The sequence below is a fragment of the Dipodomys ordii genome, unplaced genomic scaffold (genome assembly GCF_000151885.1).
Source record: "Dipodomys ordii isolate 6190 unplaced genomic scaffold, Dord_2.0 Scaffold166, whole genome shotgun sequence".
NCBI lineage: Eukaryota > Metazoa > Chordata > Mammalia > Rodentia > Heteromyidae > Dipodomys > Dipodomys ordii.
The window spans coordinates 431795-447262 of record NW_012267382.1 but is presented as its reverse complement, the minus strand read 5'-3'; the positions used below and the strand labels follow the sequence as shown (position 1 = coordinate 447262).

Genomic DNA, 15468 nt, shown 5'->3' with positions numbered 1-15468 from the left:
GTGGTCGGACCTGTTCTGGGGGCGGCCTCGCCCGCGGGCGTTCCGCCTACCGGCGCCTTCTCATTCGGTGCGTGGTTGTGAGCGCTCCCGCCCGCCGGACGCCGGGGCCGCCCCGGGTGTCCAGGCCCGGCTGAAGGTGGGCCTCCCCGGCAGGTGGGGCAGGAGCCCCCGACGAGCCGGGAGTGGCAGCCCCTTGGAGAGCGATGACGGAGTATAAGCTTGTGGTCGTGGGTGCCGGAGGCGTGGGGAAGAGCGCCCTGACCATCCAGCTGATCCAGAACCACTTTGTGGACGAGTATGACCCCACTATAGAGGTGAGCCCGGACCGCTTGACTTGGGCCCCCGGCAGTGGCCCGAACTAGGGGCCCCTTGAGCCAAGATGGGGCTGGCTCTGGTCCCGCACCCTGCAGGTGGCACAGCCCTGCTCCTCCTTGGCCAGTGGCTTGAGAGGCCCCAGGGTGGGGCTGTCCGGCAAACCCTCCGTTTGAGTGGCCACATCCTCCTGCAGGACTCCTACCGGAAGCAGGTGGTCATTGATGGGGAGACGTGCCTGCTGGACATCCTGGACACAGCGGGTCAGGAGGAGTACAGCGCCATGAGGGACCAGTACATGCGCACGGGGGAGGGCTTCCTCTGCGTGTTTGCCATCAATAACACCAAGTCCTTCGAAGACATCCATCAGTATAGGTGAGCCCAGGAACCCGTGGCCCGGTGGAGCTGGGCGGCTCTCTGCATCCGAAGGCCTCCGTGCACCTCCTGGCTTCCGCCATGCCTTCGGCCCAGCAGACTGACACCTTCTTCCGTCTCAGGGAGCAGATCAAGCGGGTGAAAGATTCAGACGATGTGCCAATGGTGCTGGTGGGGAACAAGTGTGACCTGGCCGCACGCACTGTTGAGTCTCGGCAGGCCCAGGACCTTGCCCGGAGCTATGGCATCCCCTACATTGAGACATCCGCCAAGACCCGGCAGGTGAGAGGCTCCAGCCCCAGCCAGCCAGGGACGCGCCCGCCCCACCCTAGTCAGGCAGCTGCGCTCATTGCCCCTCTCCCTCAACACAGGGCAGCCGCTCTGGCTCTGGCTCTGGCTCCAGCTCCGGGACCCTCTGGGACCCCCCCACTGGGACCCATGTGACCCAGCAGCCCCCATGTTGTAAGTCTCCCTGGGCATCAGGGCAGCGAGGGAGGTGAGGGTCTGGGTCTGGGCTCATGCCCTCCAGTCCTGGGCTGCCACAGCTCCAGGGAAGTGGGGGTCCATGGAGAGGGCTTCCCTGAGCCAGGCCGGAGCGGTAACCCTGAGGCCCAGTCCCTCTTGTCCCCAGTGTCCTGTGGGCACCTATTGGTCCCTAGCCCTTAACAGTTTGGTAGGGTATTTAAGCCTAACCCCAATCAAGGATCCTGGAGGGTTCTGGGCTACTCTAAGCTTTAAGGGGCTGTTCAGTAGTGAGTTCCTCTAGGAAGGTGGCCCTTTGGCTTCCAGCTGCGCACAGCCCGACTCCCCAGTTGTGTGTGAGGGAAGCGGGGGCTAAGGAAGGAGCAGTCTGCTGTCCGGGCTCTTCTAGGATGTTGGCTAAGTGCAAGGCAGGGAATGTCCCACCCAGGGGGGGTCCCCACGTCTTCTCCCCCAGTGAATTTGTCTCTTATCCAGTTCCTCTGTTCCTAGGGTGTGGAAGATGCCTTCTATACGCTTGTGCGAGAGATTCGGCAGCATAAGCTGAGGAAGCTAAACCCGCCTGATGAGAGCGGCCCAGGCTGCATGAGCTGCAAGTGTGTGCTCTCTTGACGCCAGGTGAGGCGGGGCCAGACAAACGCCAGGACAGTGGCCCTGGTTGGCTAGACGAGCCTCCGTGTCTGCTCTGATGTCTCCCTGCCGATGATTAGTGGCATCCTTTGTGCCCACCCAGTCCCAGGCTTAGGACATGGAGGAGCCGGATGTGGGGAGGAGGTGCAGACGGAAGGAAGCAAGGAAGAAGGAGGGAAGGAAGGAAGGAAGCAAGTGCCACTGGAGCCCAGCCAGCCCAGGGACGGTGGACAGAGGTGACCAAGACCCTCGCATGGATGCTTTGCACAGACTGTCATGAACTGTTCCAAATGCCACAGGCACCCTGGCCCTTGACTCCCCTTCCAGCCCTCTTTGGGCCTCTATTGGGTGCAGGTTGAATCAGTAAATTATTTGACGGTCTTGACTGTGTCAGGCTGGGTAGAGTGTTTTGTCTGTGGTCCCAGGGGCTTGCCTTTGTCCAGCTGTTGGCCTTCCTGAAGGCAGGCTGGAGAGGCTGGCCAGGGCATGAGCCATACCACCCTCCTCAGCTCCACCACCAGCACCCCTACCTCCCCTAGTTGTTTGCCGAGTACCGATAGCTCTGGATGCTCCAAAAACAGGCAGATTGTAATGAAAAACAGTTTTTTGTCCTTTAACTTGAGCTAAGGGAGTTTCTTCTGTTCCAGGAAGGAGGCCTTCTTAGGGAATGCTGGGTACAGACTGGGGCTCTGTCCCCTGTCGTAGAGTTTCCTTGCACTGAAATTTTGGGGCCCTGAAATGCAGCCCCAAAGGTGGTAGAGCAAGGAAGCCAGTGGGCCCAGAATCTTTCAGTCCTGGGACTAGAGCTGGGATTGCTAGGCTCCGTGTGGTCTCAGACCTGTGCCCCATCCATGCACAGGTGGACAGGTTTTTGTTTTTGTTTTTTTTTGCCAGTCCTGGGGCTTGAACTTAGGGCCTGGTCACTGTCCCTAAGCTTCTTTTGCTCAAGACTAGCACTCGACTACTTGAGCCACAGTGCCACTTTTTCCTTTTTCTTTGTATGTGGTACTGAGGAATCAAACATAGGACTTCATGCAGTCTAGGCAAGCACTCTACCACTAAGCTACTTTCCCAGCCCAGTTATTTTTAAGATACATACATGCATACACACACACACACACACACATAACTGTATTGAGATTAAATGATTACATACATTTCACAGAATTATAGGATAGTGATACTTAAAGTTACAAACATGTTTTAGCCATCACAAAGCAAATTGTCATGATCTTGGTCTATATAGCCCAGTTATTCTTTTTTTGTTGTGTTGTGGGGCTTGAACTCTGGGCCTGGGTGTTGTCCCTCAGCTCTTCAGCTCAAGGTAAACACTCTACCATTTGAGCCACAGCGCCACTTCCGGTTTTCCAGTGGTTTATTGGAGATAATAGTCTCACAGACTTTCCTGCTCAGGCTGGCTTTGAACCACAATCCTCAGATCTCAGCCTCCTGAGTAGCTAGGATTACAGATGTGAGCCACTGGTACCTGGCTATAGCCCAGTTATTTTTTTTTTTTTTCTTTGGGTCCGGTCGTGGGGCCTGAACTCTGGGCCTGGGCGCTGTCCCTCAGGTCTTCAGCTCTAGGCTAGCGCTCTACCACTTGAGCCACAGCGCCACTTCTGGCTTTTTTTCTTTTTTGCTTATGTGGTGCTGAGGAATCGAACCCAGGGCCTCAGGCATGCAAGGCAAGCGCTCTACCACTGAGCCACTTTCCTAGCCCCCCAGCCCAGTTATTCTTAAACCACCTAAAGTCACCAGTGTGGCCTGGAGGGCCATGCATAGGCCCAGGTAGCTGCATGGACTCCAAGAGAGCTTTACCTTGGGCTATTCTAGGACTGGCAAGGCCACAGGGACATGCATGCTCTCGTCCACACCTTGACTGCTGGTAACCGTGGTGCCTTCCTTCTTGGGTTGAAGTCTGGGACTTGTGTAGCGGGAGGGTGCTCAGTCCCATAGGCACCTGCTGGGTGCTTGGGCATGTGGACACCCCACTTAGCCTTCTCTGCAGTAGCAAATGTCCAGCGTCCCTGTGCGCATGGGTTTGGGTCTCCCGGGCACCGTCAGGGGCTGTGCACGCGGGTTTGGGGCTCCTGGGTGCTGTCCCCGGGTGCTGTCTGGGGCTGTGGTCAGCTTCCCTGTGCCCAGGGATGGGGCTTCAGCTTGCCAGTGCTGCCCTGGCTTCCTGGGGCCATGTTGGCAGCGTGTGCCACATGGGTTAGACGTAAGGCTTGCCGTGTGGAGCCGTCCATGGCTCCATCCTGGGACGGAGTCTCCCTGGCAGGCCCTGTGCTGTAGTCCTGGGGTGGGCAGGCGGATGGAGGACCCAGGGCTGCTGCTGGAAGTGGTAGCGTTGGAACCATGGACGTGGGGCCGGGCACACCCCTTTTGGAAGCTGACCTCTAGCTAGAGCTCACCCAGGGAGGCTAAAGGTACTCGGCAGTGTGTGACCCGCCCAGGTCCAGCCCCAGTTAGCTTTCTCTAGAGAATCCCACAAGCCACCCTGGAGCACCTTCAGGAGGCTCTCAGGGTACAGAGCTGGGTGTGGGGTTGGTGTGCTGGGTAGCTCCAGTGCCACGTCCTCCCTGCATTGCTGCCTCTGCCTTCCCCTGTGTCCACTCCAGGGATCACTGCATAGGAGGCCATGGCCAGAGGTAGGCTCGGTCAAGGAGATGCCTTGACTCCTGCTTTTATCTGTTTGCAGTGGGTTCAGTGTCTAACAATTGCCAGTCCCTTGCCCACCTCACCACACTGGCCGGGCCCCTCGGTGACCACCTCACGTGGGCATCCGGTGGAGCACCGCCTGGGCGTGGCCTGGTCTGCCCCGCAGGTTCCTGGGGTCCCCAGGCTGACTTCTCTGCACCCGAGTGTGCCGTGGCCATGTGCATACGCTCACGCTCCAGGACACGGCCGTCCCCGCGCTACAGGGCAGCCTGCAGGGGACCTGCAGAGGCAGCAGGCCGGGGGTCCTGCCCGTCCAGGCTGGGGCAGGGGCCTGGGCGGGGCCCAGGGGTGGGGCTCCAGAGGCTGCACCCAACAGGCTGAGGGGCTGCTCCTGGGGCCAGCTGTTGGGAACGGCTCCTGGAAGAAGGGGTCGCCGGGTGGACTTACTTGGTGGGGACAGGGCTCCTGGAGGAAGGGGTCACAGGTGAGCCGGATCCTTCTGGGGCTGGGCTCCCTGGCGTGGGGTCTTCCTGCCCGTTTTTGCCCAGGTGCGGAAGCACAGAGGGCAGAGGCTCCTAGGGCTCCGTGTGCTAGTCCAAGCCTTGCCTGTTCCAGAGCCTTCTGCAGCACGCAGGGCCCAGGAAAGGCCTCAGCTTCTAACCGCCCCTCAGGCCCAGGGCCGTGGAGGCGTTGAGAGGAGTCCCTTGGCTTCCGTGTTCAGATCTGGGGGGCTTTCCCTCAGCTTCTGCTCAGGATGGGCGTGGGGCTGCAGGACGGCTGGGCACGCCCTGTGGAGCTTCAGCAGACAGCCGGTTCCCAAGGATGGAGTGCAGCCTTGAGGACCGGCCAGAGTCCCAGGAGCCAGCAACCCCTCCTGCCAGAGGCCCACGGCGGGAGGCGGAAGGGCGCCCACAAGGCCTGGCTGGACTTGCTTCCAGCTGTGTGGGGTTCCGGAAGGGGAGGGCAGGACCCTAGAGACAGGAGGGTGTGAGAGCCAACGCGGCCGTGCAGTGGTGAGGGTACGAGCTGGAGTGTGTGGTCATCTCCTGGGCTACTTGAAGGGACATGGGTGAGGAGCTGGCATCGGGGCACTGGCCATGGCTGGTTAGGAAGGCTCCGACTGTGTATGAGTCAGAAGGACCAGCAGGAAGCCGAGCATCACCAGACAGCCCGCACAGAGGGCTCTGCTGGTGGGGGCATCAGATGTCCGACTCGGGGTATGGGGTCCTCGGCCAGTCCTAGGTCTGTGGGACCCCAGAACGAGTTTGAGAGAGAAGGTGCTGTGGCTATGGTTCTGAGTGCATGGGTGGCAACCTGACTCAGCTGTGCGGCCCTGAGAAGCTGGGCGCTCACCATGCCAAGTGTGCCCCTCACAGCTCAGTAGCCGAGCCAGTGCCTAGAAGGTGTTTTCTTCATTGAGGACCATCACTGGAACAGGAGCAGCCTGACTCAGGCAGTGATCCCTGCCTGACCCGTCCAAATCCCCATTGGAGGAAATGGACCAGGAGGGTGGAGGCTAGGGCTGTTAGAGGCTCCAGGACCTCTGGAAGTGTGACCTTTGCACTCCATCCCTGACCCTGAGTATTGGGGCCTGGATGGCTGATGGTCTGCCTGAGTTAGACAGCTGGGCAGAAGCCCCACGGTGGGCGTCTCCTGGGAAGAGTGGTATCAAAAGTGATACAAGTCCTCCGCTTTCCCAGGGGCAGGAGCCCAGTGGAGCTTCCCTCCTTATCTCCTGGGCAGCAGTGGGTACCTGCCACATCCCCACTGATGGGCAACCCCGCCCGGTGCTTCACGGGCCAGCCACATCTTTCTGCTGAGTTGAGTGCCCTGAAGTGCTGCTGAGCTCGCTGGGTTCCAGGGTAGCCTCAGGAGGGGTCGGGTTCAGCTGGGCCCTTCTGCCCCGTCCTAGGCTGTAGACTAGAGCTCCGTGTTGGACCTCCATGCCCCAGTGGGCTCCGTGTCTTTGATGTGTCCTGGTTGGTCATGAATACTGATCATAAAAGAGGCACCCTGGGTCTGGGGACCGGCAGCTCACACCTCTAATCCTAGCTACTCAAGAGGCTGAGAACTAAGGTTCCCAGCTGGAAGCCAGGCTGGGCAGGAAAGTTTGTGACACTCATCTCCAATAAACCACCCAAAAGTCGACCGCAGCACCGTGGCTCAAGTAGCAGAGCACTCACCTTGAGCAAAAAAGGCTCAGCGACAGCGCCTAAGCCCTGAGTTAAAACCCCAGGACCAGCAGAGAAGAAGCAGCACCCCCAATGCCAACAGGAACCCACACCCCCTCAGGGGTGGACGGCACTGCCTATGAAGGGAGGGCTGGCTGGCTACCTGGGCGTTGGCAATTTCTGCAGTAAATACAGGCAGGGTTTGGATTGTGGATTATGCCGTGGTCCCCTCAGGACAACTCAGTTTCTCTTGGTCAGTCATGGGGCTTGAACTCTGAGCCTGGGCGCTGTCCCTCAGCTCTTCAGCTCAAGGCTAGTGCTCTACCACTTGAGCCACAGCACCACTTCCAGTTTTCTGGTGGTTCATTGGAGATAAGAGTCTCATTGAGGGCTGGGAAGGTGGCTCAGTGGTAGAGCGCTTGCCTTGCATGCATGAGGCCCTGGGTTGGATTCCTCAGCACCATATAAGCAAAAAGAAAAAAGCTGGAAGTGGCGCTGTGGCTCAAGTGGTAGAGTGCTAACCTTGAGCTGAAGAGCTGAGGGACAGCGCCCAGGCCCAGAGTTCAGGCCCCATGACCAGACCCCCCCCCCCCCGCAAAAAAAAAAAAGAGTCTCATGGAAGCCAGGCGCTGCTGGCTCACACCTGTAATCCTAGCTACTGAGGAGGCTGAGATCTGAGGATCATGGTTCAAAGCCAGCCCAGGCAGGAAAGTCTGTGAGACTCTTATCTCCAGTAAACCACTAGAAAACGGAAGTGCTGCTGTGGCTCAAGCCTAGAGTGCTTGCCCTGAGCTGAAGAGCTGAGGGACAGCGCCCAGGCCCAGAGTTCAGGCCCTACGACCGACCAAAAAAAAAAAAATGAGTCTCATGGACTTTCCTGCCCGGTCTGGTTTTAAACTCCATCCTCAGGTCTCAGCCTCCTGAGTAGCTAGGATGACAGGCGTGAGCCACCAGCTCCTGGCTACACTTTTTTTTTTTTTTTTGATGGCGTAAGATGCAAATATCTTGTGTCTAGTTGATTTTTACTTTTCATTTTGGTTGATTTTGTTTTGGTGCATGTGTGCCAATCCTGACTCTTGAATTTAGATCCTGGGCTCTGTCCCTGAGCTTATTTGCTTAAGACCAGGGCTCTACCACTTCAGCCAGCTCCACTTTGGGCCTTTTGGTAGTTATTTGGAGATAAGAATCTTTTTTTTTGGTCGATTGTGGGGCCCGAACTTTGGACCTGGGCGCTATCCCCTAGCTCTTCAGCTCAAGGCTAGTGCTTTACTCACTTGAGCCACACCACTATTTCTGGCCTTTTCTGCTTATTGGGTGCTGAGGAATCCAACCCAGGGCCTCATGCATTCAAGGCAAGCACTCTACCACTGAGCCACCTTCCCAGCCCTGAGATAAGAATCTTACAGAAAACAAAGCAAGGAAGGATCTTACAGATTTCTTTCTCAGACTGGCTTTGATCTCAGCTTCCTGAGTAGCTAGGATTACAGGTGTGAGACACTGGTACCTGGTTGCTATTGTGTGTGTGTGTGTGTGAGAGAGAGAGAGAGAGAGAGAGAATTGTATGTATGTCCTGGGCTTGAACTCAGTGCCTGGTTACTGTCCCAGAGCTTTTGTTTGCTCAAGGCTAGTGCTCTACCACTTGAGCCACAGCTCCACTTCTGGCCTTCTGATGTTCAATTGAGAGGAGAGTCACATGCATTCCCACCTGGGATGGCTTTGAACCGTAACCTTCACTCTTGAATAGCTAGGGTCACAGGTGTGAGCCACCCATGCCTGGTTGCACAGTTTTACCAAGTAGGCCATGCTCCAGAAGGCCGAGGAAGGCTCACCAAAGTCTAGGCACTAAATTCTGAATCAACATAATCCGCTGGAAAGTCAGTGCCGGCAGAGTCCCAAAGCTCATGAATGAGACTTAGCAGACCAGGAGGAAACAGTTCTGATGCCACCCTTTTCAAAAAAACAGTGTTGGGGCTGGGAAGGTGGCTCAGTGGTAGAGCACTTGCCTTGCAAGCATGAGGCCCTGGGTTCGATTCCTCAGTACCACATAAACAGGAAAAGCCGGAAGTGGTGCTGTGGCTCCAGTGGTAGAGCACTAGCCTTGAGCTGAAGAGCTGAGGGACAGTGCCCAGACCCAGAGTTCAGGCCCCATGACCGGCAAAAAACAAAAAACAAAAAAATCAAAAAACAGTGTTAGGTTTTGTTCCTCCTTTCTGTGTTTTGGTGTTTGCTTTTTTGTGTGGCATTTATGAGCTTCTGAAGTCCAGGCATCCAAACCCTGCGTTTCCCTGTGGCCAAGGCTGTGTGAGCATGCCCAGCATGCCCGTCTGAGGCTCACTCAGGACCCTGGCCCAGCCCAGTCCGCAGAGCCCTGGGGGTCCAGATGGCCTGTTGAACGTTGCTGTCCTGAGCTTTCTCAACCCCCATCCTTAAAAGTGTACCTCAATACTATTCCCTTGAAAAGGTGGAGCCAAATTCCGGTTGGAACAAGCTCTTCATGAGGGGAGAAACGTGGCTGCCAGAGACTTCACGGGGCTGTATCAGGCCCTGCTCCCATGGGGTAGGGTGGACCCCCCCAGGATGGACTGGCCTAGCCCAGCTCCCTCCAGCTGGAGACCCGGGCTCCTCACAGCCCAGGCTGCTCCTGCTGCCCCAGGCCCCCCTGCATCTCCCCTGACTCTCATCCCCCAGGTGCCCAGCAGAAGGGACCACACAGCTGTCCCGGCACTGCTCAGGGCTCTCCCGGGGACTCAGGGAGACATCCACTGAAAAACGGTCCCATGGCACGGTCCAGGGAGACCCTGGAGGAGACCCGGCGTAAGCATGGAGAAAATGTCAGCTTTTGGCCCATGGATCCTGGGGAGAGGCTGAGTCTGACCAGAACTGAACCTCGACCCCACAGCTAAATACGGGAAAGGTTCAGGATTGTAAACTTTGATTCCTTCCTTCAGGCTGCCAAGAGCTGTGCCTCACGGGGACCTCACGGGGTGCTCAGAAGGCTGCCTCTTCTGCGGGGCAGGCAGTACCAGGTCACAGTGTGGCCATGCTCTCGCACTGCAGCAAGAGGTTCAGGAGACCCTGGACCCTGCACTTCACCTTCTTCTTGTTCCTATACTGACTTCAGCTCTTGGCCACTTTTAGCCATTTACCTGTGTGTCTGAACCGACAATTTTACTAGAAAATGGAAACGGATGGCGCTAGCTTTGCTGCCTTCCTGGAGAAGGCCTGTAATGCTGAGACAGACGTGCAGACCGTGGCCAAGACCCTGACCACATTACCTGGCCTCGTAGCCACCGGACACACCTCCCTCAAGACCTGGCCTCGGGGTAAGGCCTAGAGGGAGGCACCAGCAATATTGGAGCTGCAGGCGCAGTTCTGGTATGGGTAGGCTTGGTAAAAGAATCCCTCCCCGGTGTCGGGGCTGGGAAGGTGGCTCCGTGGTAGAGCGCTTGCCTTGCATGCATGAGGCCCTGGGTTCGGTTCCTCACCACCACAGAAGCAAAAAGAAAAAAAGCGCCCAGGCCCAGAGTTCAGGCCCACGACCGGACCCAGAAGAAAAAAAAAAGAATCCCAGGTGTCTCCCAAGAACCTGTCTCATGGCCATGTGACCCTTAGACCAGTTACACCCATGTCACGGAGCTGGCTGCCTTCCTGTCTCAGCTCCTGAGCAGCTGGGATTATAGGCATGTACCACATTTCGCTAATATAAAATGTTTTTTTAAAGGGCACTAGCAATCTTTTTTCTTTTTTTTTCTTCTTCTTTTTATTTTTTGGCTCCATTTTATTTTGAACTGAGATCCTCAGATCTCAGCCTCCTGAGTAGTTAGGATGACAGGTGTGAGCCACCAGTGCCCGGCTTCATTCCAAATTTTATTGAGTAGAATAAGCAGAACGATAAATAGTTGCACATTTACATTGTTTGAAATAGTTGAGTTTATTGTTTTGGGACGCATACATTTATAGTAAAATCTAACAAACACAGGAATATTCAAGTTGAAATCCAAGTTACTGCCTGCGTTGGGGTGAGGTTTCTTGATGGATTGGAGAGGCACTGGTCAAGTTTTTTTTTTTTTTGGTCAGTTGTGGGGCTTGAACTCTGGGCTTAGGCGCTGTCCCTCAGCTCTTCAGCTCAAGGTGAGCACTCTACCGCTTGAGCCAGAGAGCCACTTCCGGTTTTCTAGTGGTTTATTGGAGAGTAGAGTCTCACAGACTTTCCTTGCCTGGGCTGGCTTTGAACCATGATCCTCAGGTCTCAGCCTCTTGAGTAGCTAGGATTACAGGTGTGAGCCACCAGCACCCTGCACTGGTCAAATTTTTAAAGTGGATAGTAAGTCCATGTACTCATTTCTTAAAAATGTTTTGCATATCTGAAATACCCAGTAATAAAGCTCATGTATACCTGCCATATACCCAGATCTTGGCAATTTTTTTTGTTGAGCAATGGATTATGTTTGCTTTTGCTTTTTTTTTTTTTTTTTGCCAGTCATGGGGCCTGAACTCTGGGCCTGGGCGCTGTCCCTCAGCTCTTCAGCTCAAGGCTAGTACTTTACCACTTGAGCCATAGCACCACTTCCAGCTTTTTCTGTTATGCGGTGCTGAGGAATCCAACCCAGGGCCTCATGCATGCAAGGCAAGCACTCTTCCACTGAGCCACCTTCCCAGCCCCAGATTTTGCTTTTGTTATTTTGTATTTTCTAAAAAATCCTGGGGAGCTGGGCGCCGGTGGCTCACTCCTATAACCCTAGCTACTTAGGAGGCTGTCTGAGGATCACAGTTTGAAGCCAGCCCAGGCAGAAAAGTTTGTAAGATTCTTACTTCCAATTAACCATCCCAAAATGGGAAGTGGGGTCATGGTTCAAAGTGAAGAGGGCTAGCCTTGAGCAAAAAAACCCTTGACAGAAGGATAGCATCCAGGCCGAGTTCAAACCCCATGACTGACCAAAAAATTCCAGGCACTGCTGGCTCACCCCTGTAATCCTAGCTACTTAGGAGGCTGAGATCTAAGGATTACAGTTGAAGCCAGGCTGGATAGAAAAGTCCATCAGGCTCTTAGCTCCAACAAACTACTCAGAAAAAGCTGCAAGTGGAGCTGTGGCTCAAGTTGTAGAGCACTAGCTTTGAGCAGAAAGAGGTTCAGGGACAGCACCCAGGCCCAGAGTTCAAGCTCCAGGACTGGCAAAAGAAAAAAAAAAGAGGAGGAGGCTGCAATACTTGGTAAGAAATGTACGCATTATCCTGCCCACGTAATTGTAACCCCTCTGTACAGTATGTTCACAAATAAAATAAAATTAAATTAAAAAAAAAAGAAAAAAATGGGGGGGCTGGGAAGGTGGCTCAGTGGCAGAGTGCTTGCCTTGCATGCATGAGGCCCTGGGTTTGATTCCTCAGCACCACATAAGCAGAAAAAGCCTGGAGTGGCACTGTGGCTCAAGTGGTAGAGCACTAGCCTTGAGCTGAAGAGCTGAGGGACAGCACCCAGCCCAGAGTTCAGGCCCTGGACTGACAAAAAAAAAAAAAAAAGAAGCTAGGGACAGCACTCAGGCTGAATTTAAGCCCTGGGCCCAACACACAGAAAGATTCTTCTGGGATGTGTATTTATTTAGGCAGTACTATGGCTTGGACTCTGTTTTCTATTAGTCAGGCCTGAGCCACACCTTCAGCCCTGCTTTTTGCTGGCTTCCCCCTGTCCCCCCATTCTGAGGCTTGAACTCTAGGCCTGGGTGTTGCCCCTGAACTTCTTTTGCTCAAGGTGAGCATGTTTCCACTTGAGCCACAGCGCCACTTCTGGCTTTGAGTGGTTTACTGGAGGTAAGACTCAGACTTTCCTGCCTGGGCTGGCTTCAAATTGCAATGCTCAGATCTCAGCCTCCTGAGTAGCTAGGATTACAGGCATGAATCATCAGCACCTGGCTTTGCTGGTTATTTTGATGATGTAGTCTTATGGACTTCTCTGTTCAGGAAGACTTCAAATCTCAATCCTCCAGGTCTCAGCCTCTGAACAGCCTGGATTACAGGTGTGAGCCACTGGTATCATGTCTAGGAATGTGTATCATTGTGTGTGTACATGCTAGTCCTGGTAATATCCCTGAGCATTTTTTTCCTCAAGGCTAGTGTTCTACCACTGAGCTGCAGCTCTACTTCCGGCTTTTTTGTGGCTAATTGGAGATGAGTGTACTGACTTCCTGCCAGGGCTAGCTTTAAACCACAACCCTTGGATCTCAGAAGCAAGGACTACAGGCATGAGCCATTAGTGCCCAGCATGATGTGAATCATTCTTAAGGAGCTGTAAAATACTTTTGATGAAAGGTTGTTTCACACAGACAACAGGGCACAGTCCAACAGTGTTGAGGGCAGACCAGCTCTGGTTTCTTACAGTAATTACTTCGCATTTTGCCAGAATTCTATGCTCTAACTGTAGAATGTGAACTTGGACCTCATTCAGGGTCTGGTGGCAGCTAGGCCAGCCACAAATGCTGTCCTTGTCCGGTACCACTGACGGCTGGGCGATGCAGCCTCACCAAGACCGCTGATGAATTTGGCGTGCATCACCGCGCCATCTCTCTGTAATTCCCAGGGCAGCCAGTGGGACTTGTAGAAGGACATCAGGGACAGAAGTGCCCCAACCTCTCCACCCTCCAGGGCCCTGCTCCCCAGGAGTGTTTTCCTGGGGCACACACCCTCCCCTCCTCAAGTCCCAGCCCATGCCCACCAGAGGGCGCTGGCATCCTAGCACGTGCCGGGCTGGTGACAAGCCAGGATAGAGCGCAGCTTCCAGTGGACTCCCTCGGTGACCAGCCTGTTCCATTACATTCCTGGATTCCACCTGCTCGATTTGCTCACGTATGGCCATTCCTCCCCAAGTTTTGAGACTGTAACACGTTCCTAAGTTGAGAAACAAGCATTTCCTATGTGGGCAGGGGTGCTTGTGTGAGCACACGCACATGCACCCTCCACCCCCCCACACGTGAAAAAGCCCACGACCCCGATGTCCCATGAGGCATCACTGGCCATACCTGGCTTTGAGCAGTGGGAACCCAGCTCGCCTGAACTGAGAGGCTGTGAGGACAACATGCCTACCAGATTTCTAGGACTTGGTACTGAAATAAGAAATGCACTGGACGCTGGTGGCTCGCATCTGTCATCCTAGCTACTCAGGAGGCTGAGATCTGAGGATCTGAGGATGGCGGTCCAAAGCTAGCCCTGCAGGAAAGCCCATGAGACTCCAATTCATTACCAAAAACAAAGCCGGAAGTGAGTTATGGTTCAAGCGGTAGAGTATCAGCCTCAAGCAAAAAGGTTTGGTGACAGTGTTCAGGTCCTGAGTTCAAATCCCTCCCTGTGCCCACCTCAGGATGGGCACCCAAACAAAGACTCTGGCAGTTTGTTCTATTTTGTGTGCAAATATTGAGGTGGAATGACTAATTTGTGTCTGTAAAGAATAAATGCCCATCACAGACGACGGTGCAAACATAGGTTGATAACTGATTCATACAAATCAAGTACTCATTACCTGACTTATGTAATGGTAACCCCTCTTAATAATAACATATTTTATAACTCGACAATCACACACAGTAAGCCAAAGGCAGATACTCTGAGGGGGAGCGCAAAGGTGCAATGCTGTGTGTCTTTAGTCATATAAAATACTATTTATTGAAATGAATTCCAGGAAATGGAAGCAAGAGGTTTTTTCTTTGCTGTTTTGTTTTCTTTTTGTCTTGTTTGCTCATTTATCTGTCTTTTGGAGTGGGGGGGTACAGAAATGGAGGGACAAAGGGGACAAAGTGAGTAAATGCAGCAGTAGTACTCACTAGACCCTATGTGGAAAATGAGCTACATAACTTGTGGGGGGGATGGGAGGAAAAAAAGGGGGAGAGAGCAAGGGAAGGGATGACATTGTCCAAAAAGAAACGGCTTCTTTACCTGACAGGTAACTGCAACCCTCTGTACATCACCTTTATAATAACAATTGAAAAAAACTAAAGAATACAAATTGGAACTTAATAAATCAGGAACACATGGACATGTGAATGTACCAAGTCCAGATCAGAAAACCTAGCTTACTGAACACAGCACCGCAAGGAATGATGCAACCTCCCAGAGGGTCCTGGGGTACAGCAGTACCCCAGATGACATCTGATCCTCCTGCTTGACTGTCCACTTCGCCCCTGTGTCTGGTAAGCCTGAACCAGTTCTGGGATTCAAACCAGCTTTACTCTGGACTCCCCTGTGTCTAGGTTCATTATGTTTGTATCTGATGAAAGTGCCACACCAAATGATGTGTGATGTGTGATCTACGAGTTAATATCAGTAATTAAGACTGGAGTAAAATAACCTGATTCTCCAGTGGCCACAGCTACCAAGTATCTGTAGTACCTGTTCAATTAAAGCCATATGAAATTGGTATAACTTGTGAATTTGTTATTATTCAATGAATTCTGACACACAGGGAGGCTGAAGTGTATTTTTTTTTGGGGGGGAAAGGGGTTAAAGGAAGGACAGGAATGGAGAGAGGAAGGACAGGCAAATATAGTCATAACTCCACGTATACACGGGAAAATGGGACCACATGACTTGAGGGTTGAAGAATATGGAAACTGACGGAGGGGCTGGCACTGACTTATAAACTGACTTGAACTGAAACCCTTTTGTACAGCTGCTTCAAGAAAGTAACATTTAAAATATAAATCTGACCTCGTTGGAAAACACAAGTGCACCCACCGTCCTCCTGACACGGTGGCAGGTGAGGTACTCAGCTCAGCACCGTCCTCCTGACACGGTGGCGGGCGGGGTACTCAGCTCAGCACCGTCCTCCTGACACGGTGGCGGGCGGGGTACTCAG

At 53.8% G+C, this 15468-nt stretch overlaps 1 protein-coding gene across 4 annotated transcripts; it reads left to right on the top strand.

Moving 5' to 3' along the window:
• The first annotated feature begins 136 nt into the window (after nt 1-136).
• Nucleotides 137-2178, top strand: Hras (Harvey rat sarcoma viral oncogene homolog). 4 transcript variants are annotated; one of them, XR_001175703.1, is made up of 6 exons: nt 137-314; nt 509-687; nt 810-969; nt 1059-1149; nt 1660-1785; nt 1901-2178. XR_001175703.1 is itself a non-coding variant. In XM_013033401.1 (5 exons), the coding sequence occupies exons 1-5, from the start codon at nt 204-206 to the stop codon at nt 1707-1709; spliced, it is 591 nt and encodes a 196-aa protein (XP_012888855.1). In that variant the 5' UTR covers nt 137-203; the 3' UTR covers nt 1710-2178. The 4 variants fall into 4 exon arrangements, 3 of the variants coding, with proteins under 3 accessions (XP_012888855.1, XP_012888858.1, XP_012888857.1); XM_013033401.1 differs by having other exon boundaries at nt 1660-2178; XM_013033404.1 differs by lacking the exon at nt 1059-1149 and having other exon boundaries at nt 138-314.
• The last annotated feature ends 13290 nt before the right edge of the window (nt 2179-15468 follow it).

Excerpts from the sequence above, each read along its gene's own strand:
- Hras (XM_013033401.1), top strand. The coding sequence starts at position 204 with ATGACGGAGTATAAGCTTGTGGTCGTGGGTGCCGGAGGCGTGGGGAAG. Across the intron at positions 315-508 it reads AGTATGACCCCACTATAGAG|GACTCCTACCGGAAGCAGGT; the intron begins GTGAGCCCGGAC and ends ATCCTCCTGCAG. Across the intron at positions 688-809 it reads GAAGACATCCATCAGTATAG|GGAGCAGATCAAGCGGGTGA; the intron begins GTGAGCCCAGGA and ends CTTCCGTCTCAG.